The sequence below is a fragment of the Sardina pilchardus genome, chromosome 2 (genome assembly GCF_963854185.1).
Source record: "Sardina pilchardus chromosome 2, fSarPil1.1, whole genome shotgun sequence".
NCBI lineage: Eukaryota > Metazoa > Chordata > Actinopteri > Clupeiformes > Clupeidae > Sardina > Sardina pilchardus.
The window spans coordinates 31,050,969-31,078,231 of record NC_084995.1 but is presented as its reverse complement, the minus strand read 5'-3'; the positions used below and the strand labels follow the sequence as shown (position 1 = coordinate 31,078,231).

The window sequence follows — 27,263 nt, the reverse complement described above, 5'->3', positions numbered from 1 at the left end:
ATATAGGCTATCTTCTGCCTATTTGGTATTTTGCGCGCTTGCTTGCCATTCTTCTGGACACTCTTTTAAAGTGAAACATTGTCCAGCTCATTAACAAGGTCTAGGCTATACTGTTTGTAGGCAATAAGCTATAATGTCACACATTTGACCACTAATTCAAAGATATATTATAGCCTAGCAGGTTGGACACAGAATTGTTTTTCACCGCGCGTAAAATCCGCTCTCGTCTTCAATAGGCTACATTTTAATCAGTATCCTTTACAGACGAATTATATCGCACCGCGATGATCTCACCGCGCTGAAAAATGTGATGACTGTCAGAGCGAGGCTAGGAATCCCACAATACCAGGCGGGGGAGCTCCCTCTTCGACTGGAGCTGAACGGGGTTCAATGAAAGCAGAGAGAGCAAGTAGAATAGTAATGCAGAGGGATGTAAGATGGCAGAGCTACAAATGCTGCTAGAGGAAGAAATTCCGGCTGGTAAAAGTGCTCTTGTTGAGAGCTATCAGAATCTATCAAGGGTCGCAGAATATTGTGAGAACAACTATGTACAGGTATGTAGAGACACGCTTTTAAATATGATATGTTGTAATGAGCTGCCTTGTCGAGATAGTGGAAATTACTGAATTGTGGGAAAGCCGGAGACAGGAAATGTATCCCACCGATCAGGGAAAATATTTAGAGGCTTAAAAGATATCTCACGGTGACCGATGGCCTATAATGGTGTATTTCTCCTAATGTGGTGGAAATATTGGGCATATTTCTGTTCTTGTTCGTTATTCTCGCTTATTCTTGCCGAGCTACATCACTGATGCACACGGGTTTGAGTCCTCATACAGTCAGCCACAAAGCTGCGCGGAGGGTGTGTCTATGATCAGTCTGGGATCGGATGCATTCTCTCGGATGTTACAATGTAGCGGATTTAGCCCACCAATTTGACAGTCTGATCAGATAGTTTAGGCTGCTTCAGCGAAAAAAATGTAGGCTACATTTACATGATATGTCCCTGTCGGTGTAGGCGTGCCTTCTAAAGTAATCTGCTTCACCGCCTGATTGAACGCATGCAGCACATGCTATATTGTTCTTCTTCACACATTTCAGAATGTGCTGGTGATGTTCTACAGCATCCACACACAAAGGCAATTATCAACACGCCTGTCATTTGTGTTGATCGAATAACGTTGAGGAAAATTACAAAGCAGTCTGATTCCGTTTCAACATCAAACCGGTTTCTGAGCCTGCTTCCACAGCATAGGCTATGCGATCGATGCGTCAGCCTTATACTAGCCTACATTTTTCTATTGACCTAAACGTTATGCCTCCGTGTTTGTTAAAATTACCTGATAGATTTCTAGATACAGTTTAATCTAATGTGTGCTTGGGGGTAAAATAAAAATGGAGCCAAAATTCTGATATTTTGCTGTATAGATATTGAGAACAATTTAAGTCCCACATATTAAGGCCTGACCTGAATATATTTGATGGGCCTAGTCCCAATTGCATGTTTCAGAAGTGTAAGGTGCCTAATGGTTATAAATCTCTATGATATATAACAAAAATATTCTATTGACACATTTTTTTCAATAAATGTTGTCTAACAGCGTGTAGCTGTAAGACACATAGGCCCACATCTTACCAGCTTGATGATACATCATATTAGCTTGCATGACACATTGAATGTGTATGTTTGTGTTAGGCTACTGGCTTCAGTTACTCATTGCTCTCTGGTTATTATTCATATGATCCTGAAAGTAAGAGATATGATAGAAATTGAACTGGTCTCAAGAAAGACAAATGTACTGTGATGTGTTGTCAGAAAGCACAGAGTAAAGCTTAGGCTACATGTTGCAGGACAGACAATATGAGACTAAGACCGGATTGCATTGGAAAGACACAATGTATGTCCCAGCTTGGCTGCTGGGAAAGAAATTGAACTAAAACATGAAGAATGACTGGCTCTAAGTGAGCGTAAAGAGATTATGTAGCAGAGGGACTTCAAGTGAAAGTGCCAGACCAGGTCATCATGAGTGCAGGTCATCACTATGGTGAACAAATGTAGACCAGGAACACTCACAGAAGTTCAGAACTGCTATGAATAAACATGCTTCAAAGCACAATTACTGTATGTATCATGAAGTAATATTATAACTGGCCATTCTGTTTTTCTGCTTGGTTTAGTTGTGCACTCTCCTTTATGAAAACTCTACAGTTAAAACCTGAGAATATTCTCAGTCTCATTTTTTTTTTTTTTTTTTGTAGAAGAGAACACACTGAGCATCTTTGATCTATTGACCATCTATAACATGACCATTACTATTGCCACCTCCTATTTACATACTGATTAATGATGTATAGACAATGCAATGTACAAGATATCCAGAGGGTGTCTCTAATGCAGATATGTCAAAATATTAGTGATGCTAATAACATTGCCAGTAAGAAATACAATGGCATTCAATGGCTAAAACACAATTATAGTCTTTATTATACTTTGTAATTTATTAAAAAATGATTAATTATATTTCGGATACACTGGTTGGGCTCATTTATACACAGGCCTGTACTGAAATACAAACAAAAATGTTGCAGTATTATTTTGAGTTATATAAAAGTAGTTAATTGTGTACGAGATTGTAAAGCCATGGCATTGTGTATAAGTAAATGACAGAGCAGAATGAACCGATTTGAGGGTAATTCAAACCATAGCTCAGAAGGGTTGACTTATGTCTGTGAAAATATGGCAAACCATGACCTATTGAAGTATAACTTACTGACTTTGTGCTGGATGACATGTGTCATCTGTTTGTGAAGCACACACACACACACACACACACACACACACACACACACACACACACACACACACACACACACACACACACACACACACACGCACACCCACCCATGAACTCTCAGGATATCAGTCTCAGATTGTCTCATAGATATTTCAATCATGACTTAAGAGGGTGTGCTCCTTGGGTACTCAACTGAATTCAGGTCAAACCATTCCCAAGCAGGCTTGTTTTCTCTTAATTTATGATTTGCTCATTCTTGGTATGAAGTCATCGATGGATCCATGCTGTTCTGACGTTGTGGATGGAAATTGTTAACCAAATTGTTCTGGACTATTGTGTTTTACATGTCAGGAGAATTTCCATAACTCATTTTTATTGTAGAGCAGCTTTATGTTGTGCTTTTAATTTACAGTACGTTGGTGATGTTTGAAGTAATGGAGCCGAGTGTTGTGCCATAGCACTGTAAGCAGTGCCAAGAGCTTGGCCTCTGTGCCTTGCAGGCCCCTGGCCTTGGAGACAAGAGAGTTGGGCAGAAGGGAGGGACTCGTAAAGGCACAGGCAGGTCAGGGCACAGGCCAGGAGCCAGTGCTGCAGCCCAAAGCCTCAGGCCGTCAGCGTCCACCCAATTGGGTCATGCTAGGTGGTGTGTGTGGAATGATATGATCCATCGTGTCATCTTGATTGGCATTAAAAAAAAACTTATGAGCATCTGAAAATGTGATTTGGTATGAGCATTTGTCATATTTTGGTTTTGACTTGGATGGTTGTACAGAGACAGTTATGTAGATCGAAAACCAGAGGCAAGAGGGAGTATGAATCAAAAACTGTGGATATGGTTATGATATACTGTAGCAGAGTTGGATACACTTGAACTTGGCAAAATGACTTCTAGATTCAGCATAATCTAATTTTTTTTTCAGTGAAAGTGTTTCCTCTTCTAAGCTTGCTCAGAGGGCTATTGGCATAGTCTGATGCCTATAGCTGTTAGCTAATTACACTGCTATTCGGGCCATATCTTTCCTTAGCTCTGATTAGTGTGTTGTGAAAGGGTTTAATTAAAATCAGTGCAGGCAGTGTGGAAATGGAGTAAAACAGCGTCCGTATACGACATCACTAGATCAAAGTGTTGTATGTACTGTAGCCTACTTCCCTGTATGTCCATTTGTGTCCAATCCAATTATGTTTACATGGTCACAACAATATATTTCAGGCATTGGATATGCTTGTAGAAACAGATTTGATGCTGTAGGCAAGTTTCACAGACAGCGCTCCAAACCATGCATAACTATAAACTACTAGAATATGGAAGAATGGTGTCTGTTTACTCCAATGCTGGTATATCTTTATGGCCATGGTGGCTTGTAACATAGTTACAATAGTTACAATAGTTTTACATTGGTGTGGCCAAGCTATTAGTGCCATGTGTATGGTTAATATAGTCATGATATGCGTGCGTACCCAGTCTTTTCTGCTTCTTAATTGGAGAGAGAAAAAGTGATTGCTTCCGTGGCTTCAGAAGTAAAGTTCCAGAATCAGAATTCATATCAAAAAAGAGAGAAAAGATCCGAGGCACTCCGATATATAAATAAAAGTCCTTTATTAAACTTTGGACCAGCCGACACGTTTCGGTCGCTTTCGACCTTCTTCAGGGCATAATCATTATCTTCATTATGCCCTGAAGAAGGCTGAAAGCGACCGAAACACGTCGGCTGGTCCAAAGTTTAATACAATACTTTTATTTATATATCGGAGTGCCTCGGATCTTCTCTCTCTTTTCTTCTTATTATTTAAATGTCACGGAAATGAGAGATGATAATTATGTCTCATGTCCTCACTGTCCATTGTAGACCAGTTTGTTCTGTTGGTAAGTATCTGTTCATCTTCCTCTGTACTTCCTTGATGATGATCTCTCTTCCCCTTGACCCTCTGTTCTTCAAGGCACAGGACAAGAGGAAAGCCCTGGAGGAGACCAAAGCCTACACCACCCAGTCTCTGGCCAGTGTAGCCTACCAGATCAATGCCTTAGCCAACAATGTGCTGCAGCTGCTGGACATCCAGGCGTCCCAGCTGCGTCGCATGGAGTCCTCCATCAACCACATCTCTCAGGTTAGTTGATCACACACACACACACACACACACACACACACACACACACACACACACACACACACACACACACACACACACACACACACACACACACACACACACACACACACACACACACACACACACACACACACACACAGAGTCCTCCTGGAGCAGCTCAGGGTTAGATAGATACCATCTCAGGGGTGATGCCTCCTGGGATTGAACTCTCAACCTTCTGGCGTTGGATGGCCAGATCCACTAGATTAGACCACCACCACCACATCACATAGTGCAATAGAACTGCCTGGATGAGCTCAGATGTGCCCTATCCGTGCCCCATTCATGCCCTATCTGGACTAAGCAATGAGCTTATGTTGACTTGAGTCAGGAAATTAAATCTTCCCATTTGCATCCCTTCCTGAGAGCCTCTCCCTACTGGGGCTCCACGGGTAGATGTTTTACCAGTCTTTGCCCACATAGAGCAAATCTTGCTGATTTCTGCGGTGAGTCAGAGTGTCCCAGTGGTTGGTTTGGCAGGGCACATCCATTCAAGTTAACCTGACTCACTTCTGCCCTAAACCATGCAATCTGCCCCTTAGCCTTGACTTTGGTTATATGAGAGTGTGTTGTGCTATGTCATCTTCCTGGAAGCTCCCATTCCCTCTATATTACTAAACATGCTTTCTTATTCATATGCCAGTGAAATGTTGCCTCATTGCCCTATGAGACATTTCACTCGATAGCCTTTTGCTTTTCAGCCATAGACATAGATGTAAGTGCATTCCAAGTCCACACTTAAGGCCATTCTTTTTTTAACTTTTTGATTGCAGCGATGCTTTCTTGCATGGGGTAATATTGAAATCTGCTCGGTTACATCCTCAGAGATCAGAGTTGTATTGATGTCGAAAGACGGCCTTTAAACATTCTCCTCACTGCTCCAGCATATCGTCAGTGCTCAGAGGGAATGATGGAACTGCCAGCTGCATACTAATAATGTTTGTGTTTGTGACCGATGATAGCTTTCTGCTTGTGTCACGTCACTAAAGGGCACTGGCGGACAGAAATGTTGTTCTATGCATATGCAGAAAGTGTTTTATTTGTGCTTTTGGTCTTGGATGGGGTGCATGGTCAGTCAACATCCTTTTACTTTCAATACCCTTGAAGCTGCTTCTCTAAACTGCTAATAGGGCATCACACTAATTGTGCTGCTAAAATATTTTGGACATTTGTGGACATTTTTAGATTTTGGACATGTATGTTATATCCCCTATGGGGTGGTCTTTGTCCTATAAACTTGTTTAATGTGTTGTCACAACACTCAGTCAAGTGTCACTGACCCCAGTCTCTCTCTGCATGCAGGAAATGGTTTGTGATTGGTCAGTCTTAGGTACTGAACTTGGGTGTGACCACTATGTTTCCTCTCTATAAATATAGGGCCAAGTGACACCATTTTTAACTCTCAGAACACTGTGTCGGCCTACAGCTTACTTAAACCTGTCACTAGATGCTGTTGAGATGTAACAACTGTGACAGCAACCTCTGGGGTTTACCCTAACCCAGCCTTAATCTGTGTCACTGCAACTTTGAGAAATGCAGAACTCATATTCTAGACACAGCCAAAATCTACTCCAACAGCTTTGCAAACTCTGCAGAGTGATTTGTGTTGTAGGGGTTTTGCATGTATTAGAGAGGACTGATGACAGTAAGAGAAGTTATTTCTATGTAGGAGTTTCCCAATAAAGCTGGTAGACAGATAGAGGATGTTGGTGGTTATGAGCAGAGAAGGGTAATTAGTCGCTTTTTCTTCAGTGTCCTCTGTCTACATCTTTTCCTCTCGCCTTCTTTTTTCTTCTCGGAGAGTAATTCATTCTCATGGTCTGGCTCCGCCCACTTATGGTAAGATGTTAGCAAGGGTTTGTGGCCGTCTGAAAAGAGACTCTGCTGTTTCCAGTCACTCAAAGAATAGCACAAACAGCCAAGACAACTCAAGCCAACAGGCAATGTTTCATTTCATGATGTCCGCAGCTGCACTTGCTCAACCTCAGACCACCCCTAAGCACTGATATGGATTCATAATGAAAGTTGGCTGTATTACAGATATCATCTCTGGTGTTTTCATGCCGCTCAGCCCATATCTTTTCAGCTACCACTGTTCTTAAAAGGCCCCGTTAGTTTGCGCCAGTTGTGCAGTCAGCTGCATGATAGCTGGGTTTAAGTTGGCATCAGGGGTAAAGGGGTCAGCTGCATGATAGCTGGGTTTAAGTTGGCATCAGGGGTAAAATGGTCAGCTGCATGATAGCTGGGTTTAAGTTGGCATCAGGGGTAAAGGGGTCAGCTGCATGATAGCTGGGTTTAAGTTGGCATCAGGGGTAAAATGGTCAGCTGCATGATAGCTGGGTTTAAGTTGGCATCAGGGGTAAAGGGGTCAGCTGCATGATAGCTGGGTTTAAGTTGGCATCAGGGGTAAAATGGTCAGCTGCATGATAGCTGGGTTTAAGTTGGCATCAGGGGTAAAATGGTCAGCTGCATGATAGCTGGGTTTAAGTTGGCATCAGGGGTAAAGGGGTCAGCTGCATGATAGCTGGGTTTAAGTTGGCATCAGGGGTAAGGGGTTCAGCTGCCTTAGGGATTGCCTGTAAGAAAATAACCCAGTCACTCAGAGGGTGTAATTAAGGCTATTGCCTGATCAAACATGATGTACTTGGTCTAGTTTAATCGGCTTGAGCTGTTATGAGGGTGTGCCAAGTCTCTGTTACAGAATAATTGAGTTATAGCAACACCAGCCAATCTCTTGATTGGATTGATCTCTTGAACCCTTGAATTTTGATGTACCTTCTCATGCACGTAGGAATGTATTGTGTTTTGAGCCGACTCTTTGCTGTAGTTTGCATCAGCAGGATTTCAATGCTTCTGAATATTTACCATGACCACCAGTGGATGATGCAGGTGTTGTGAACCAAGTCTTACACAGCTGGTTTCATCATTTACCTAGGTTCCAAAAGATATGATGTAGGTGTAAAGTGTTTCTTAGTGTGAAGTGCTTGTCATCAATGCCTGACTTTCTCCTCCTTTTACACTCTGGTAAACAGACTGTGGACATCCACAAGGAGAAAGTAGCCCGACGAGAGATTGGAATACTGACCACGAACAAGAACACGTCACGGACCCACAAGATCATCGCTCCCGGCAACATGGAGAGGCCAGTGAGGTACATTAGGAAGCCCATAGACTACACCCTCCTGGATGATGTGGGCCATGGTGTCAAAGTAAGAGACCCCCTTCCTTCCTTCCTGTGCAGTTTACACTGTTGCTAATGTGTGGTTGCAACAATTGTTTTGTGAAATGTCTGAAAGTCATTGCAGCATACAGCACACAAATAAAAGCCATGTTGTGATGGACATGGCAAGATAAATGACGAGATCTGTCCTGGTGCGCGAGCAGATGTGCAGCATGTGTAGCCCTTTTGGTCCTTTTCGGAGAGGTATTCAGACGCCCACATTCTTGACCTGGAAAAAGCAGGGAATGGTTAATTCACTTGGGGCTAATACTGTGAGAGCTATCTGGCGAGAGAGAGAGAGGGGGACAGAGAGAGAGAGAGACGGAGAGAGAGTAAACTGGGCCAAGACCCCCCCCCCCTTCTCCTTGTGATCTGTGGGAAATGTCCCCTCCATCCAATCTATCTCCTCTCTCTCCCTTTCTCCTACCTATCTAGCTGCTGTTCTCTATAGCTCAGTGCATGATCATATATTTCGTAATGTTTTCCTTTAGTTCCTTTACTCACAAATATGTCTTAATGTTCATTGCCCAGTGGGCTTGTCTGTTAGCATAGACCTGATCATGTTTCAGAGGAAATACAACAGAATGACAAAGCACTGATTACTGACTGTGCCTCGAATAAAAGCTTTTGGAAAAGAAGCCCTTATTATGAAGATGAGAATCTGTTGGTTGATGGTTGCTATTTGAGATCCCTCTGACACCCCTCTCAGCAAGAGGTGTTGAATAATTAATGACCATTGACATGAACCCAGTGCCACCACAGCAAGACCAAAACTGCAATGCATCGTCCACTGCAATGAGCCATACTGTTTGTTTCCACGTGCAATGACTGTGATGATTATTGATTATGTAGTCTGGGGTTTGGGGGCCATAAAGTCTTTAGAATCCAGAGCAAAAGACCTCTCTCTCTCTCTCTCTCTCTCTCTCTTTCTCTCTCTATCTCTATCCCTCTCTCTCAACCCACTCACTCTTCATCTATCTCTCTGTCCATTCATCTGTATCTCTCTCGTCCCCCTTCACTTTCACTCGCACTTACCCACTCACTCTCAATCTCTCCATTTATCAATGTATCTCTCACTCGCATCCACGCTTTTTCTCTCTCTCTCTTCTTCTCTTTTCCTCTCTCTCCATCTATCACTCTATCTCTCACTCCCCTTCACTTTCTCTCCCTTCCTCCCTCCATCCCTCCCTCCCTCCCTCCCTCCCTCTCTCTGTGCTTGCTGCCTATGAAGGCCGGGTCTCATGTGGAAGCCCAGCTCTGTGCTCCACTGTTTGCTGTGTGAATGACTCTCCAGGCGTGCAAGCGTGGGCCAGACTCTGGGGACCCACTTCTCCTTGGTTGCGTGAAGCTCCCCCGGGGCCTCCCCTCACGCCATGAATACGTTTACCGGGGTCCCGGGCTTGACGCTCATCAGATGAGTCATCTCTCCGCCCCAGTCGGACGTCGGCGACCTCTTTAGCACAGGGCCCTCTCTCCCACAGAGCTCACGCCTCAGGGAGCAGTGCGCTGCGCTGCGCTGTGCCGTCCTCACTATAGAGCCGCAGCGGCGGGTGGAATGCTTCACATAGCTAAAGGCCAGATCACTGCACTGGGGCTTAACCCACCAGTTTATAGATCATGTCTTTTTAAACAGCTCCCATTCGGGCCTTTTATGACTCTACCTCTGCTCGTGATCACACTGAGGGGCTGAAATCTCTCTCATGTAGGGGGGGGGGGGGCTGTAAGCACATGCACCCCACAGAATCAGGAAATGATGCAATTCAAAATGACATTGCCCCCCCCCCCCAAAAAAAAAAAAAACACCAGCAGGTGTTGACTACTGCGCTATTCCTATTAGTTATTCAATGGTGTTGAAAAGCGCCAGCTTTCTTGGAAATGCATAACAGCTTGCTACCACATTTTGACAAAGCAGTCAGTCAGGGCAATGCCAGTTCCGCTTGATGTACTGCCAACTCTTATCATGTGGTGGGATCAATAGACTGTGGACCTCAGTATAAGCAAGATATCTAATTAATTACCATAGATTTTGTTCAGTCGCTTTCGCGATAGCACATTGAAAGTCAAAGCATAGCAGACTGCTGTTTTTCAGTGTTGTTTTATTTAGAATAAACAGTTTCTGTTGTGCCTCACAGTCTCTATATTGCGAAACACTATTCCAAAGAGTCGGTTCACTTGTTCTATGATGTGCTATAACTTGCTTTCTTTCTCCTCTTTTACTGCTGTCATTCAGTGGCTAAAAGCCAAGGTGAGTGCAGATCATCGCTGTTGATGCATTGGTGTTCATGGAATTCAGATTCCATTTATTAGATTGACAGTTCAGATATTGCCATCACATTCACTTGAATAGTGTCAGCTGAACTGCTTCTCGTTTCCTTAATTGGTGTTGTAGACAAACGGATCTCTGTCAGAATAAACATTGAACTGCCTTGTGTTCATGGTATTATATGTCTAGGGATGAGTATATCTCTTTTTACTGTTCTGTGCTCCAGTATATATTAGGTGTAACGACATCTGTAACTACAGCAACCAACATCAATGTGTAGCTCACGACATCCTCTCTAACTTACATGTTTGTGACTGTTACTGCAGCAACATGGCAACAACCAACCAGCCAGAGGAGGAACCTTATCAAGGACAAATCCACCCACGCAGAAGCCTCCGAGTCCACCAATGGCAGGCCGCGGAACCCTTGGGTAGGCACAGGCCATCTCAGCTGAGACAGTCTGTCTGATTCCATTGTACACCAACACATGCAGAAGTGGAGAAAACTCAGTGACCAAATGGAAAAGTGCTGTCTGCGATCCTGCTGGACAGCCATTACAGCCCATACTGGGCTATGTGTTTTATGTCAGTAAACCACAGTGTCTCTCGCCACACCGGTTGTTGGTTATCAGTATACACCATGGTCAGAGCAGAATCTTTACCGTGGACAATGACATTATGGTCAACTATAGTTGTACAGTAGACAACTGATGGTGAAAAATACTGTAACAGAATGTGTTTGTTTTGGCATGAGGATCATGTCATTAGGCCAGACTCCCCTCCTTGAGACACATTCCTTGTGGGTTGATTACTGTTGTCTACCGATGGAGGTGGCTACAGTTGATGTGTAGTTATAGGAATGTATGCACTGTATCATTTCCTATCATTTCCACAGGTGCTGGATATGGGCACAAACGTAGTCGAAGGAAAAAATATCCGCACACTGTCTTACATGCTCCCGGTTTGATGGTGCGTTTTGACTCAATTGTCAATTTCAATTTCAATTTAATTTCACTTATAGAGCGCCAAAACATTACACATGTCTCATGGTGCTTTACAGAGCATTGAAGAGAGCCCATGAGTAACAGGGGCAAGGAAAAACTTTCTTCCTACATATACAGTAGGAAGAAACCTTGGACAGATCCACGACTCAAGGGCCCAACCCATCTGCCTAGGGTCAGTTACAGTACAGAAGTCATTTGTAGTATCTGAAAGTTCAAATAGTCCAGTGTAGGGAATAAATTGTCATAGGGATGAGTAATTTTCGGAAAGTAATGGGTCGATAGGATGCGTAGGCCAGGGATCCGGGCAGGGGGACCACATCAGGTGATGGTAGGGCACTCATGGGGATGGGACATCAGGTTGATGTGTACTCATATGAGGGTGTGTGTGTGTGTGTGTGTGTGTGCTGTGCAGGAGGAATACCCCGTATAAGACCCTGGAGCCGGTGAAGCCTCCCGTGGTGCCTAATGACTACATGACCAGTCCCGCCAGGCTGGGCAGCCAGAACAGTCCAGGCCGCACTGCCTCGGTCAACCAGAGGCCCAGGACACACAGGTAACCTTCCAACGCACACATACACACACACACACGCTCACACACACTCACTCATGCTTACTCATGCTCACTCATGCATCACACACTTTGTCTAACTCACTCACTCTCCCTCTCTCACTCTCTCTTGCTCTCTCTTTCTCTCTCTCTCTCTCACACACACACACACACACAAACATACTGTATATGCACAAACACGCACACGCACACATGCCCACTCTCAAACAAACACACATTCACACACACACACACACACACACACACACACACACACACACACACACACACACATACAGTACATGCACACACACACACTCACACACAAATACAGTATCATTTGCTTATGTAAAACAATATATTGTCCTCCCCAACCCATACTGTATCCCAAACACAAACACATGCACCACCATGCAGCTGGAGAGATAAAAAAAACACTGAACACACAAACCGAACCCTCCTTCTGCAACGCTTCCGACTAATCCCGCATTAATCACACACACAAACCAGTGTAAGCAAGTCAATTAGAGCAAGAGATTACGGTTGTGTAACCCTCCCAAAAACCGGCCTCCTCTGTTTGCTGATGTGTCCCGTCATAATGAAAGGATTGCGGCTCGCCTTGGTGGGGTCAGACAGAGGTGGGGGTGGTGGCACGGAGGAGATGTAATTATAGACTGTCTGGTGGAGTGCTGCGGAGCGATCCTCCCTCACAGCCCTGTTTTGATGGAGGGTATATCTCTGATTCATCGTGAATCAGTTTTTTTAAAAAATCTTGTTTCATCTTGAACTGTGCTCAAAGGAACGAAATAGCACTTCAATGACGTTTGTCAGGGCTCCCAAACATTTGCAAGGAGCCCCAGAAAATATTTGGAAAGGCGCTCCAGACAGTGTGAAGGGGTGGACGAGTTCACCCACTGGTGGAGGTGGTGGTTCTATTCTTGTCTCTCGTGTCTGTCACTATCTGTCTTTGCCTCTGTCTCTCCTGTCTCCTGCTCTCATGGTTCCTCTCTCAAAAAGTACCACACACACAGCTTTCCCGTGTGTTCACCTTGTCGGAATTTCGGTGACTAATAAAAGTCTTTTTTTTTTATATAAAACCAAGTTGACTCTTACTGCTGACTTTGTTTCCTGGACCCTGCTCGGATCATCTTTACACACAAATATTGGATGCCACTCTTCATTAAATGACTCCCTGACTGTGTGGTGGTGTTGGTGCTTTACCCAACCTCTCCTTGGTGCTCTGGTGCTGCAGGAGGTCGCAGTGTAGTCTCACCCATCTTACCCGTCTTGTTTGTGTCTGCAGTGGCAGCAGTGGAGGCAGTGGTGGTCGGGAGAACAGTGGCAGCAGCAGTGTGGGCATCCCTCTGGCTGTGCCCACACCATCACCCCCCACCAGCTTGGCATCAGGTACGCCACCCGCCACTCACACTCCACAGGGGGGGTCGGCTTAACATGCTCACATCACTCATCTGAGTACTGTCCATTCAGATTGGACTCATCTGTCTTTTTCTTTCTTTCTTTCTTTCTTTCTTTCTTTCTTTCTTTCTTTCTCTCTTTCTTTCTTTCTTTCTTTCTTTCTTTCTTTTTTCCTAAATCCCTTCCTCCTGTCCTCTCAGCGTCGGCGCTTCCGCAGGGTCCAGGCCTCGGCCCCGTGCCCATGTCCCAGTTTGGCACCATCTCCCGGCAGGTCTCGCGCCACGCCTCTTCCTCGGCCTCCATGGTGTCGGCCACGGGCACGTACCGGCGCGCGCCCTCCGTCTCCTCCTCCCAGTTCACCTCCGCCCCGCCGGCCCACGTCAACGGGGGGCCCACCTACACCCAGAACTCAGGTGTGCTCCCTGCCCCTGCCCCTGCTGCCGCTGTGGCCCGTGGTCACCTGCACTGTCCAGTGTAGCAGGGCCCGTCACAAAGGTCCATACTGAAGGCAGTCTAAACACAGCAAGAAGTGTGGAGGAGAACTCTGCATTGCTGTGGATTGTTTATATGTACTTTTTTAAATTCATTAATGCACTATTCATATGATTTAATAATTAACCCTTAACAGTCCATGTGTCAGACACACATTCCCATCTCTGTGTGTAAGTAATAAGTAAAGATAAATCGTTTTGGGGTGATTAACATCCTGCTGTCGTATAGTATTTCTTCCATTCCAACTGGTGTGGAATTCACATTCATTGGTCCACCTTCTAGTGTAAAGTAGCGAAACCACTTCAGCTCTCGGCTTTCTCATTTGCGACCCATGATTGGTGATGAGTGCTCCTGTGCCAGCAGGTCTCCTGCCCAGTGGCACCTCATCACCCTCCGATGTGGCATGGTTGGCAAATGAGGTTCTCTTTCTTCTCACCCTGGCACTGCCCGCCTCTCTGGTTCTCTTGTCTTGCCCACACCGCTACTGATTTGACCTCTGTTTATGTTCCCATCCCCTTCTTTATGTTCAGCTCAAGTCTCCTAGTGCTGTCTGCCCGTCTGCTCACCTCTCTGCCTATATGTCTGTCTGTGTGCCTACCTGTCTGTCTGTCTCTCTTGTCTGCCTGCTCGCCTGTCTGTGGGGCTCCAGTGACCGCAGCTCCACCGCCGCCTCCTCCCATGGTGCAGCTCACCCCTCAGATCCCGCTCACGGGCTTCGTGGCCCGGGTGCAGGAGAACAGTAAGTAGGCGCGCTGGGGCTTCACACGCCCACACCACCACCAGCACCACCACCAGCACCACCCTCCACCACCACCAGCGTAGAGGCTTGCATCTCCACCCGCTCCCGCCCCCAATGCCTCATCATGGCAGATGACTTTAAGTTGCAGTGATTTGATTAAGACAGACAGGAACATGTTGACGGCCTGTAGTTGACGAAGGAGACCACTTATAGAGCAGCTGTGTACACTGTCTTGATGTATATAGTATCTCCTTCATGATATATTCATAGTTACATTCATTTTAAATATTGACTACTAAATTGAATACTTTAAATATTGATTCTTGCGGTTTTTAGTTAATACATTATTTACGGTGCTGCATCCTTTGTTGGACGTTGTTTCTTTCTTCAGCAGCCTCTGCCATGTGATCTCTTTGTAGTGTGTGTGAACCCTCTCCTCTGTCCATCCCCGTTGTTTCTGTAGTAACGGACAGTCCCTCACCACCCCCGCCCCCCCTGCCTGAGGACACGGTGCTGTACGGTGCTGAGGAGGCCAACCCCCCTCCCCCGCCGCCGCCAGTGGACTATGAAGACGAGGACGCGGCGGTGGTCCACTACAGTGACCCCTACGCTGACGGCGACCCTCACTGGGCCCCCAAGACTTACCTGGAGAAAGGTGAGTCGCTCTCCGACTCTCTTCAATGACCACGCCTGTCAAGCCAAGAGCCGTGGTGGCCATTATTGCCCTCTCTTGTGCTAGTAATCGAAGCACGCGGCAACATCAACGTAAAGGCCGGCGCCCACCAGACACGGCTGCGACAAGAAAAAAATTAGAACTCCATTGTTTTTTACGGAGCAAAGCCCACTAGAAACGTCTGTCACGCAGCAGTCGCACAGGGATAGAAAACTGTTCTAAAATCCAGGGTGTCAAGGCCACACCGCTGAACGTCGTGTCTGGTGGCCGCCGGTCTTAATCTTAAAAGATCATCAAATGTCGCACATTGTTGGCTAATCAGAGCAGGACTTTGCCACTGGAATAGGTACAGCTGCAAACGTCCAGTTCAACAGTTCAATCTGGCCAAACGCCACAGACCCTATTCTTAACATGGCATATCGGCATAGATGTAGAGCCCGAGACCATTGCTCAGCTTTTTGTTATTCTAGTGCAGTATTCCTCTGTGCAGCACACCAGATGCGTCTGCAGACACAATAACAAGGGCAATGTCACACTTCCACCGTCAGCCTGTGGTCCTGACGATAACCCTGCCTCTCTCTCTCTCTCCTTCTGCTTGCCTGTAGTGGTGGCCATTTATGATTACTCCAAGGATAAGGACGACGAGCTTTCTTTCATGGAGGGTGCCATCATCTATATCATCAAGAAAAACGATGACGGATGGTTCGAGGGTGTGTGCAACGGCGTCACAGGCCTGTTTCCAGGCAACTATGTGGAGTCCATCATGCACTACGCAGACTGAGGGAAGTGTGTGTGTGTGTGTGTGTGTGTGTGTGTGCAAATGCGTGTGTGCGTCTGTGTATGTGTGTCAATACACAGGGACTCTTGTCAATCATAAACAAACATTACAAAGTGCATTTGGCTATTAAAGAATGTTTGTTTCTTTTTCTGTTATTTTAATGAAAACGTGCAAACCATAACATGACAATGTGTATTTGGGGGTGGGGAGGGGATTGCTAAGTTGTTATTGAAGGTAAACATGTAAAGATATGAATAATAGTCAGTATATTTCTGGTTAGGTCTTTTTGTTGTATGTTTTGTATATACAGTAATGTGAAATGCAGCTTGTAGGTGGTCAGTAGTGTTTGTGTGTGTGTGTGTGTGTGTGTCAGTGTCCTGACCAGTCTACGTCATTTGTCCACGTCTTTTTTCCCCATTATGATCCATCTTCTTTTTTTTAACAACAAAATATTAATTTTATTCAGGTTTTTGTACAAACATTTTCTTATCATTAACATTTGTGCAGAATGTCTTTTGAATGTCATCGCTACATATTTCTTAGCCTTGCAAAACAAAAATGAAGATTTACTGATTTGAATTTGTAGTCTCTTCTGTTTGCCCATGTAATGTTCTATTTTTGTTGCCGTGTTGTTTGAATGCCATAGAGTATACTTCTGCCACTGGTGTGTGACCGCAGTAGTCCACTGCTGGTGCTGCAGACCAAACCAGGTGTAGTAGTCACCTGGGAGGCCCCCTAGTGTGGTCAGAGCTCCATTTTAAGGTCCCTGTTCTCATAGACAGGTGGTCTCTCACCACTGAACCGGCCTGGGCGAGGGCGATCAACACTGACCTGGGATGTCTGACCGATAACCCTTTCATCTTGTTTACAAAATGTGTTGTCCTACACATTTGAATGAGCTCCATGAGACAGCCCCTCCAGCTGGCGTCGCCGCCTCTCTTAAGAACCTCCCTCTACAGGAAGACGCGGTGGAACTGGTGCACCATGTACGGCACGCACTTCTTTGTACAAATCTACACATGCCATACAGATACCTCAGCTGTGAGTGCCATCGCTTGTACTGTCTCAAGTAGGCGCATTGTAAACCTTAGGCCCACAGACGGCCTCTACTGATCAGTGTCCACTCCAGTGCGTGTGTGTGTGTGTGTGTGTCTGTGTCCGTGTGGGGTTGACCATCAGACCGCGTTGCTTCCTCTGAAAATGGCTGCCATGGGCCACGAGGGCTTCATATTTCCTGAATGGATGTCATGACTCAGAGATGAACCACTTTGTGCCATTTGTATAGAGTGAAAACCCATGCCATCACATTTCATACCTGTTCCTTTCCTCGGCGCTCTCGCGACAGGTGAAACGCTGAGGACGTGTAAGGACTTGAGCACATGCAGATGGTTTGGATGTACAAATGTGATGCCATGACCAAGGAAAGTAATTGTTTTCTGACTTATGCATGTGTTTAAATTAGGCCTTAAAAGTATCATGAGTATTATTTCTCTTTGATGTGCACTGATTCTTCTGGAACATTCTTAGCCGTTCCTAATCACTGTTCACGGCGAGGTCATATTGCACATACCTCTGTTTTTCTTTTCTTTTTGTAACAGAGAGTGATGTTTCTTTTAAATCAGTCCTTTACATTTTGTAGACTTATTATGTAATTGTATACTTTTGTGAGAGAAAAAGAAAAAAATCCTGACCTTGGATTGAGTTTTTTTGTAATATGTGTGTGTCACAAACTGCTGTTCATGGACAGGCAGTCACTTGCATTTCCAAATGGTATTTATTTATTTTTGCTAGGGATCTGTGAGATTGCAACTCATGTGGAATTGTATGGGTGTTAATCACTGTGGTAAACATTTCAAGGCCTTGTTTTGAGTTGTTTGCAACATTACAAAAAAATGTGGAAAGTGACATGTAACTCTTGAAGAGAAGCTCTCTTCGTTACTTATTCCTTTGTATATATTATATGTTTTCCCAATTAATGTACAGTCTTTTTTATAATAAATAGCTTCCCTGTACATGCTGTTGCCACTGTCTGTCTTTCTTTTTCATAATGATAAATTAGGACTGGGTGATCACTGATGATGATTTTCTAGGAATGCATAGTGGTGCTTGAAGTTACTAAACTCTATGGATACTCCAAAACCATAGTTTTAAAAATCCGGCCTCAGAAAGTAAAAGTCCTACCTCATATTTGTTCTAATCATTCACTAAAGCAGCGGATCCCAACTAGCTCCACTCCTCAGCCAGGTAGACCAGCTAATTACACTAATCTAATATTTCAGGCGCACAGGTAGAACCTATTCATCGTAGAACTACTTTTTTAAGCTGCCCTTTTACAACTCTGTTCAAAACACAGTATCTCAAGCATGCAGTTAGGTTGATAAATGTGGCATTTCTATAAAAAGCCTACAGAATGTCTTTTTCTGAAACAGGCCTATCTCTTATAACTGATAAAAGGAATTTGAAATAGCCTATAACTTAAAATTTGGAATTTTAAGACTCACCATCTCTTTTATGTTTCAGAGACATTCCGGGCTTACATTTAACTTTAATGTAGTTGCTATTATAACGGAGCATTTGGACAGCCCAAATCCGGATCCCAAAGATGATTCTGCAGTCCCAGATCTGGCTGTAGAGTAAACTGATGTGGTCCTGTCTTCCAGTTGTGCATCTCTGGAGATAAAGTCATGCTGATTTCCAGCAGCAGAGGGCAGCAGTGCCGAGGTTGGAATTCACTCAAGACTTGCTTCGTCATCATGGTGTATTCCTCTCATGTCTAGCATCAGGTGGATGGAGGTGCATTTAGAGGTTGAGTTTGGAGCGCCGCCTTGGTGGCGAGGGAGGGATAAAGTCAGGGGGTGGTTCATCCAAGTCATCATCCAAGTCATCATCCAGCAGGGGTGGAATGGGACTGGAACTCTGTGCAGGAAGATTAAAAACAACACTATGTTTATGTGTTTGTTGTAAAAATTCCACATGTATCATATTCTGAATGCCAAGACTACTCCCTTTTCAGACTGTGTTGTATTTCATATAACTTTTATTTCATGTCCACTGTAGAAAATGTTTACATCTGTTTTGCATTCTAAAAGATGCTTTCATATGGGGTGCATAGTTGTGTTGCATACCTTTACATGGGTAGTCACTGGGGAGTGTTTCTGGGAAGTAGGAGGTGTTGCTGTGTGGTTTCCATTGAACTGAATTCCTACTGGCAAGCATCACTTAACATTACATGCAGGTCAAAATACTGCATTTGAAGCACACAACTCTCAGTAGCTATCATATGAGAGAGAGAGAGAGAGAGAGAGAGAGAGAGAGAGAGATTGTGTGTGAGTGTGTCCATGTGTCTTTGACACTCACCTCCAGGGACAGCAGAGCCAGCTGTGTTGATTTGAGAGATCTGACCGTCTCCCTGGATGTACCCAGAAGCCCTCTGCTCTGCAGCCTGGTAGTTCTTGTACAGCTGCAGACCATACTGCACAGACAGATACACACAAGGCTTTTTTAAAGGCTCCATCACTTTATATAGACTTCATACCATTGCTCTGTGGTAAGTTACAGGGGTGGGGGTCATTGCCTGGGGGGGGGGGGGGGGGGACTCTATATGAGCTGTGGCGTGCAGGCTGACCTTGGCGATTCGGATGGAGGTCACCCAGAGACTCAGTGTGTGCTCATCGTCACAGCACAGGGTGCGGACGTACTCGGACTCCCTCTGGATCTGAGGGTGCTATACAGAGGAGCACAGGTCAAAGGTCAATCAAGGATGACAGAAAGATGGTGGGCAGAAGCAACCGCTGAACTTTTTTTCAGGATTATTCTCCATTTGCAATACACAGGGTGCACTACAATGAAAGTGAAATATTTCATTTAAAAGTATAGCAATAATTACAGGGTACACTACAGTGGAAATGTAATCTGTAATTTAAAAGTAATTTTAACTTTTGTCAGTTAGTATATCTGTCAGTACAAACCGTGCATCTTTGAAATGTTTCTTAAATTCACGTGAAATGAAATGTTTGGGCGTGGGGATTGGGACAGTATGACACATTGCTCTCAGGGGGCATTAGATCATGGTTTCTGGTTCTCCATGCCAGAAATGACGCTGGGCCACTGTCGCTAAAGTGGGACGTGCTGAATTCAGGAGGCTGCCACCCCTGACTGAGAGAGTGTAACTCTGTTCATGGCCAGCAGATGGGGAGAAAGTAGAAGAACCGGGCCATCTGTCTCATACTGATCTGCAGCACACACACTGACTCTGAAAGACTTGACTATCATGCCTGAACATCTGAAAACTGTTTTGTGGTCTGCCTCGCTGAATATAGGGTACTTCAATAACATGACCTATGCACACCATGAGCACTGTTTACAAGTAAAAGAGAAACGTTTGACACGAACAGAACCATAGGCCTTGAATAAATAATTATACTATATATTCATATGACTGAAAGCATTTGGTATGTTGGCCTTAGAGTGGTTTAAGTATGAGATGGTTCTCGATCACAGATCTGATGTGGATCCGCCCCAAATGTGTGTATCTGACAGACAGCCATCAGTGTGGTTCACTTCCCCATGAAACAGGCGAAAGTGAAAAGGTCAGAGCAGAGAGTGAGAGAGGTGAGAGTGAGTGAGAGAGTGAGAGAGGTGGGAGAGCAAGAAAGTGAGCGAGTGAGAGAGAGAGAGAGATGAGAGAGAGTGAGAGAGATAAGAGAGCGAGAGAGTGAAAGAGGTGAGTATAGGCTGTGTTTTACTGGAGCTGTCACAGAGAAGCCCTTTACTGCAAGTAGAACCAGCTGCTGTCTCTCATCCACCCCCTATGCCCTGCCTAGTAAATGAAAACCACAGTGTCAGATGTGTTGAAGTCGCCAGACTAGAATTTTTTTATTCCCTCTCTCTCTTTACTGTCTTTTTACGACGATCTTTCTCTACCCCCTATTTTTCTTTCAGGGTGGCAACTTGCAGTAAAAACTCAAATAGGCCGAATTGAACTCCAGATGGGCCTTTGGCATACGAGAGGCACCAGCCCAAGCCCAGAATGGCTGAAGGGGTGCAGGGAGTCAGTGAACATCTGAGGAAAGGCAGTGCTCTTAATGGGATCAAGAGCACTTACTTCACTTCAGAAGTCTATCTGAGGGAGTTTTTTTTCTTTCTTTATTTGAGAAGTACTTTTTCACCAGGAAATAGGAACATCTATGTGACTATTTCATTGTATGAACAAAAAGCTGTATTGTTGGAACTGATGTAGAGTTTCATAACCTCTATTCCTCCTAGCTCTGCCCCTTCCCCCTATACTATAGCATGCTGCCACGGCCACAGAGACCTGTGTGCTGCTGCCTGTGAACTCCACTGTGGCCCTTGTGTGAAACGTGTTCTGTTCAGAGGCTCAGAGCTGAGGTGCGGTGCGCTTTAGTGCCCGGGAGGTGTTGCACTGGTCACCTTGAGGACGAAGCAGAACTCCGTGGGGGCTCTGTACTTGTGCTTGTACTCGCGGCCGTAGTACACGTTCACGTGCTCAAACTGGATGAAGCACGCCAGGTCACTGGACGACTGCCAAAGGAGTGGACATACACACACAGGGAGTGTAAAGCTGACAGTACACTGCACTCAACAGATGTATGCATTTAAATATCGCTTATCAATACAGCAAAACAGGGGATCTTGGACAGGAATGATGAGGTGTGTGTGTGTGTGTGTGTGTGTGTGTGTGTGTGTGTATGTGTGTGTGTGTGTGTGTGTGTGTGTGTGTATGTGTGTTCAGTGTTTTTTTATCTCTCCAGCTGCATGGTGGTGCATGTGTTTGTGTTTGGGATACAGTATGGGTTGGGGAGGACAACTCCCTGCAATACTGGACCCAAGGTGATAAATAATCCAAATCAATGGATTTTCTTCATCATGTGTACACACACACACACACACACACACAAACACACACACACACACACACACACACACACATACACACACAGACATCTTGTCCTCCCCAACCCATACTGTATCCCAAACACAAACACATGCACCACCATGCAGCTGGAGAGATAAAAAACACTGAACACACACACACACACACACACACACACACACACACACACACACACACACACACACACACACACATACACACACACACACACACACACACACACACACACACACACACACACACACACACACACACCTCATCATTCCTGTCCAAGATCCCCTGTTTTGCTGTATTGATAAGCGATATTTAAATGCATACATCTGTTGAGTGCAGTGTACTGTCAGCTTTACACAGAGCAGAGGGATTCGTCCTGTCTGTGCTGGCTTGTTCTGACCTTAGTCTTTCCCTTTGGCACGTAATAGATGCCAGAGGCTCGTAGTATGAAGTATCGGCGCTTCCAAGCCCTCTTCCCACTCTCTTTGAGGAATAGAGGCCCCTCGAGATCTGGAACGCTGGCCGAGGGACCCAGAAAGCTCTCCTGCAGGGTGGGGATGAGAAGTGGTGTTATGATGTCGTAACAGTTGGATAGTACAGTACACAGGCCACTGATGCTTTGTATTGCCTTTCCATCTTTCAGACTTCATAGGATCAAGCACAAACTACAAATTCCTCTCCTTCCAAAAATGTAATGAATTCCTACTGATGCCTTTTCACGCTAAGTGTAAACATTTTTAAGTCAAATTGAGGATGATAGATCCTCTGTTTTCATTTAGCTGTGTAGAGCTTTACGCACCTCTATTAGAAGTTGCTTTTCCTTCTCGTTCTCTTGCGTTCCAGCCTTTTTCCAGAGGTAAAACATCTGTTAACGAGAGACCCTGACTGTGAGTCTAGCAGGTTTACCCTGTCAAACAGAACATGTGGGGGCTCATTACTCATTCTCTGCGTGTCGTTCCCTCCCCCACTGCCACTCACCTGGGGCGCCCTGAAAACGGCATATTTTTCCGGCCTCCTCAGGAAGTGCAGCTGGTTTTCCGTGTCCCTGCTCCATGTAGACAAATGTTCCACAAGGCACTCATGATCCTCGAATGTTCTTTCTGTTTAAAAAAAAAAAAAAAAAAAAAGATGATTTATGCCTCCACTAAATTATTTTTTTCCATGAGAAGCGTTTATTATTTCATGGTTGAGTTAAGTGTGACCCCTAATCAGAAGCACTTCCTTCCTGCCTCACCGATCTGAAGGAGCGGGTTGGTCTCCCACAGGCCCCAGTCCACGCTGCGGTCGCAGTGCGTCTTCTCAAACAGGCAGTCCAGCACGGCGCGCGCCGTCTGACTCTCGTCCACCATCAGAGTTTTGGAGCCGCCGTCACTCAGCAGTACCTTGATAATCAGCTTCATGGAGAACAGCCCCCCCCCCCCCCCCCCCCAAAAAAAAGATAAAATAATATAAAAATAGATAAATAAATAAATAAAATACAAAAAAGGAAGGAAGAAAGAAAGAAAGGGAAATAAATAAACAGACAACAACAAAAAAATCTTGACATGTTTATGTTTCCGCTTGGGTACAAATGACTGTTTAATTATAATCAAGAGCACATGGGTATGCAGAAGATGTTACTATTATGGGCCTGCACTGGCTCCAAAAGAACAGACTCCTTGAATGTTTGTTGGGAAAGAGAGAGAGAGAGAGAGAGAGAGAGAGAGAGAGAGAGAGAGAGAGAGAGAGAGGGGGGAGGGGGTAATTTGAGATACCTTTTTAATCTTGGCTTCTTTCAGCTTCTCGAAAGCCATCTTGATCTTTTCTGCCTTTGTTTGTGCTATAGCTTCAATCTGGACAGATTGAACAGATGTATTCAATTAAATCAATCCATAGCATGTATACATGTATGTAGTTATGATGATTAGAGCTGTAGAGGAGGCTAAACGCAAGAAAATGCTAGTTATCCGTCTCTGAAACGTAAAAAAATATCTGCCTCTTATTAGAGTTTATCCACCTCTCAAACGAGTGTATTCACCAATTGCTACTTTTATCATTCAAAAGTCACACTGTATTATCCACATTCACAATATGTGCCCTCATCAACCCTCTATACATTGGACAACAACCTTCGCCATCATCAAACATGTTCTAAATATCTTTTTTAATAATCCAATACCACATGGTGCAGTTCACCTTACCGTGTTCACAGATACAGTAGTTTACCCAACTCTTATTTTACCACTACGCCCCTGCTTATGATGTATTCAGTGGGGAAAAAGGGATATGCAGAGGAGTGATTGCTAGACTTCTGAATTTCCTTTGAGCAAACAGATGTGGGTGCTTGATTTCTTTATTAAGTGATAAAATAATCCCAAAAAGGGACAATTAGTATAAAGCCATGACAGTCCCTTAGACTGCATATTTTATATGGCTATGGGCATTGCATCTCAACACACTGCAAAGGACTTTACAGAACATTCATTGACACCTTCTGGCAAACTGATCTAACAATAGCACCATTCATCTTCTCTATCTCCTCATTGTCATCATGCTCGTAGCTACGGTGCAGTTAGCTCCACCTCTATGGACTTCTCACCTCTGACAGCGAAGGTCTGGGTCCTTGAGTAGAGCGTTCCGTTGAGGGGAGCTCCAGATAGAACTTGGAGGTAGGGGTTGAGGTGAGCCCACCCGGTCCGGCGGCGTTCTTCTGGGCAGGCTGTGGGGAGGCACTCCTCAGGGTCAGCCTCTCCTCGGCCATGGTGAGCCCGGCGGACAGACCGGCCACCAGGGCGTCCAGGTCACACTCCTCCAGCTCATGCAGTGACTCTGCGAGGGAGTGAGGTGGAGGAAGGAAGACAGGCATGCAGTTACTGTAAGCTCACATCAGATGTCTTTTAAGAGGACAACCACAGCTGACAGTGTTTATATGCAGATCTCCTAACTCTCTAGAGAGCCATGCTGGGACATCCAGGGTCAAGAATTATGTGCATCAGCGTAGATTTGCATATACTCACCCTTCAGGTTGTTGAAGCCAATAGAGGTGATGGCTTCTGTGTCAGAGCTGCTCCGATGTAGAACTGCCTCTGCTTCAATACTCTGTGGAGAAAACATACTTTGTACTTCGCTGGAGAACCAAGTCAGTGCGATGTTGCCGTCTGCCGTTGATTCAGCTTAGTGCAAACTAAATGGAGCACTTTATATAAAACAAGATTGTCTTGGGCTTTGACAATAAATCATCCTTTGCCTCGTGCAGAGCTATGAGAAGCCCAGAAAGTTGAGCGCACAAGCAATACTGTACACTTCTTGGGTTGTGTTATCACAGAGCTGATCACAATGTCTAAAGTCAAAGCAAACAACTGCACCGTTTTCTGACCTTATTTAGGTTCAGAAGAAGCCCCAGCATCTCTACCAGAGGAAGTGGATGGGCTTCCTATAATAGAAAGCAGAGCGCCGCCGAGTGCTCAGAACATATGTCTGTATTTACTGCATGCTAATGCGGCCAAAGGAGAGGATTTAGCATTGGCCAGTCAGATGGTAGTGTGTTTGGCCTGGAGGATGCACTGGGCTCCTCGTTTGCTAGTCCCAAACCGAGCCAGCTCTGAATTTCAACACATGGCGAGCCAGCCAGGTTAGAAGGATCAGGCAACAGCGTGCATGTGTGCTGTCCCGTGTGCGATGTGAGCGCATATTTCACCTGAGACAGGAGGTCCATCTGGTCCAGCAGGTCACCGAACAGCGTGTCCGTTTCAGCCATCTACAAACCAGAGCAAGGATGATCACACAAGAGTTAAAGGTGGCGTCTCAACAGGGCATGCTTTAGTGTGGGTGGAAGAGGAAGTTAAATGAACTCCAGAAATATCCAGGGGACAGATGTGAACAAACATGACAACACCTTTGGAGACACTTGTGACAGCAACAGATGATCATGATGAGATATTATTTATAGCACTTGGGCTTGGTAGGAAATGACACATGTTCACCTCTGAAAAGTGAAGGCATGAACCTCACCTCCATGAAAGTTTGTCTCAGACGTGTGAATCTACAAAGTTCATTGGCCTAATGACTCCATGATCTTGGTTCGTCGTTTGATTACTAACAAAAAGGCCACAGTGCAGAAACAACCTTTTTCTGCTGTAATGAGGTTGAGGAGGGGGAGAGCGGCCGGGGAGCATTGCTTCCATATGAAAGCGAAAATGGGGGATGTAAACACTGGCTCAGTTTCTCCTTTCAATTAAGCAGCCAGGGTAGGCCTAGTGCGCTACGCCTTTTGTTTTCTCAGGGGGGCCGATCAGCCCACACACACACAGAGACACTCCTACGATGAAAAAGACAAATCACCATCATGCAGGATGCACAAACAACTCAGCACCGTAAAGAAAATACATGTAGTCATGAGTCATTTACTAAGGGGCTCTGGCCCCTGTAAATACCACAGGGCCATAAGAACAGCTAGAAAAGTGCCTATAAAAATACAGGAGACCTTCACGTTGCTCTTGCTTTGGCTGTTTCTCCTGCGGCGCCTTGATTCATAGTTTTCGATCAGACAACACCGTGTACAAGTGCTTGCTGCGGTTCACAACCAGGGGATCACATTCATCATAGCCCAGGCTGCCAGCGGCAGGCGGCAGGCGGCAGCAGCAGGAGTAGCGGAGGAGCGGCGGAGCTGAGGAGCGATCATGCTCTACGGGATAGGTAGCCTACATGTGGCAGCCTGCTCTTGGCAGCTCCCTCACAGGCTGCATGTCTTTACTTGATTACGCTGCTGCAGTGAGCTGCCGCAACAGACATGTGCATCTAAATGAGGCCGTCCCAAACCCGGCCCAAATCATTAACCCTTCAGTCAGAGCGAGACAGTTATAGACCACTCAGGCATTTCACTCCAGACAAACAGCAAAAGCAAAATCCAGTCATGAACTGAATATGTGTCTGACACATGAAAGAGACATCATTCTTTTGTTTTGCGAGGTCCCCCCTGAAGTGATGCTTGACACCTTTTCTTGTAACTTCAATAATGGAGCAGGGTAAAACACTGACCTCATAAAATAATTCCTGAGAGTTTTACTCACCTTCTCTGTGTCTACTCTCTGTCCAGTCAAAGACCACCCGGGAAACACCTCCTCTCGTTAGCACACCCGACCCAGCACTCACTGGTGGACTGATGCAGTTGACAAACTGCTGAAGTTGTCACTGCTTCCTGTTTAATAGTGAAGTGAAGTCTGTGCGCGAGCATGATTTACGCACACATGTCTCACCATAAAGGCCCACATCCTTTTCAACAGACATTGTCTGTGAATAAAAC

The 27,263-nt window shown here is 45.2% G+C and overlaps 2 protein-coding genes across 4 annotated transcripts; one reads left to right on the top strand and one right to left on the bottom strand.

Moving 5' to 3' along the window:
• Window positions 1–409: 409 nt before the first annotated feature.
• On the top strand, window positions 410–18,086 carry abi1b (abl-interactor 1b). 2 transcript variants are annotated; one of them, XM_062526572.1, is made up of 10 exons: window positions 410–554; window positions 4,734–4,901; window positions 7,976–8,152; window positions 10,753–10,856; window positions 11,842–11,982; window positions 13,280–13,383; window positions 13,593–13,805; window positions 14,534–14,623; window positions 15,087–15,278; window positions 15,902–18,086. In XM_062526572.1, exons 1-10 carry the CDS (start codon window positions 438–440, stop codon window positions 16,075–16,077), a joined length of 1,482 nt encoding a protein of 493 aa, XP_062382556.1. In that variant the 5' UTR covers window positions 410–437; the 3' UTR covers window positions 16,078–18,086. The 2 variants fall into 2 exon arrangements, with proteins under 2 accessions (XP_062382556.1, XP_062382564.1); XM_062526580.1 differs by lacking the exon at window positions 14,534–14,623.
• Window positions 18,080–27,155, bottom strand: LOC134070287 (amyloid beta A4 precursor protein-binding family B member 1-interacting protein-like). 2 transcript variants are annotated; one of them, XM_062526593.1, is made up of 14 exons: window positions 27,031–27,155; window positions 25,659–25,718; window positions 24,979–25,060; window positions 24,561–24,790; window positions 23,737–23,814; window positions 23,217–23,376; window positions 22,961–23,082; window positions 22,782–22,847; window positions 22,383–22,526; window positions 21,505–21,615; window positions 19,700–19,798; window positions 19,432–19,546; window positions 19,200–19,279; window positions 18,080–18,990 (listed from the first exon to the last, which is right to left on the bottom strand). In XM_062526593.1, the coding sequence occupies exons 2-14, from the start codon at window positions 25,716–25,718 to the stop codon at window positions 18,874–18,876; spliced, it is 1,464 nt and encodes a 487-aa protein (XP_062382577.1). In that variant the 5' UTR covers window positions 27,031–27,155; the 3' UTR covers window positions 18,080–18,873. The 2 variants fall into 2 exon arrangements, with proteins under 2 accessions (XP_062382577.1, XP_062382586.1); XM_062526602.1 differs by having other exon boundaries at window positions 19,200–19,276.
• Window positions 27,156–27,263: the final 108 nt, after the last annotated feature.

Coding starts and splice junctions, on each gene's coding strand:
- abi1b (XM_062526572.1), top strand. CDS start 438: ATGGCAGAGCTACAAATGCTGCTAGAGGAAGAAATTCCGGCTGGTAAA. Junction 8,153..10,752: donor ATGTGGGCCATGGTGTCAAA/GTAAGAGACCCC, acceptor CTGTTACTGCAG/CAACATGGCAACAACCAACC. Junction 11,983..13,279: donor CAGAGGCCCAGGACACACAG/GTAACCTTCCAA, acceptor TTGTGTCTGCAG/TGGCAGCAGTGGAGGCAGTG.
- LOC134070287 (XM_062526593.1), bottom strand. CDS start 25,718: ATGGCTGAAACGGACACGCTGTTCGGTGACCTGCTGGACCAGATGGAC. Junction 19,799..21,504: donor AGTTCTGCTTCGTCCTCAAG/GTGACCAGTGCA, acceptor TCCTCTGTATAG/CACCCTCAGATCCAGAGGGA. Junction 19,280..19,431: donor TGGCTCTGCTGTCCCTGGAG/GTGAGTGTCAAA, acceptor GATGCTTGCCAG/TAGGAATTCAGTTCAATGGA.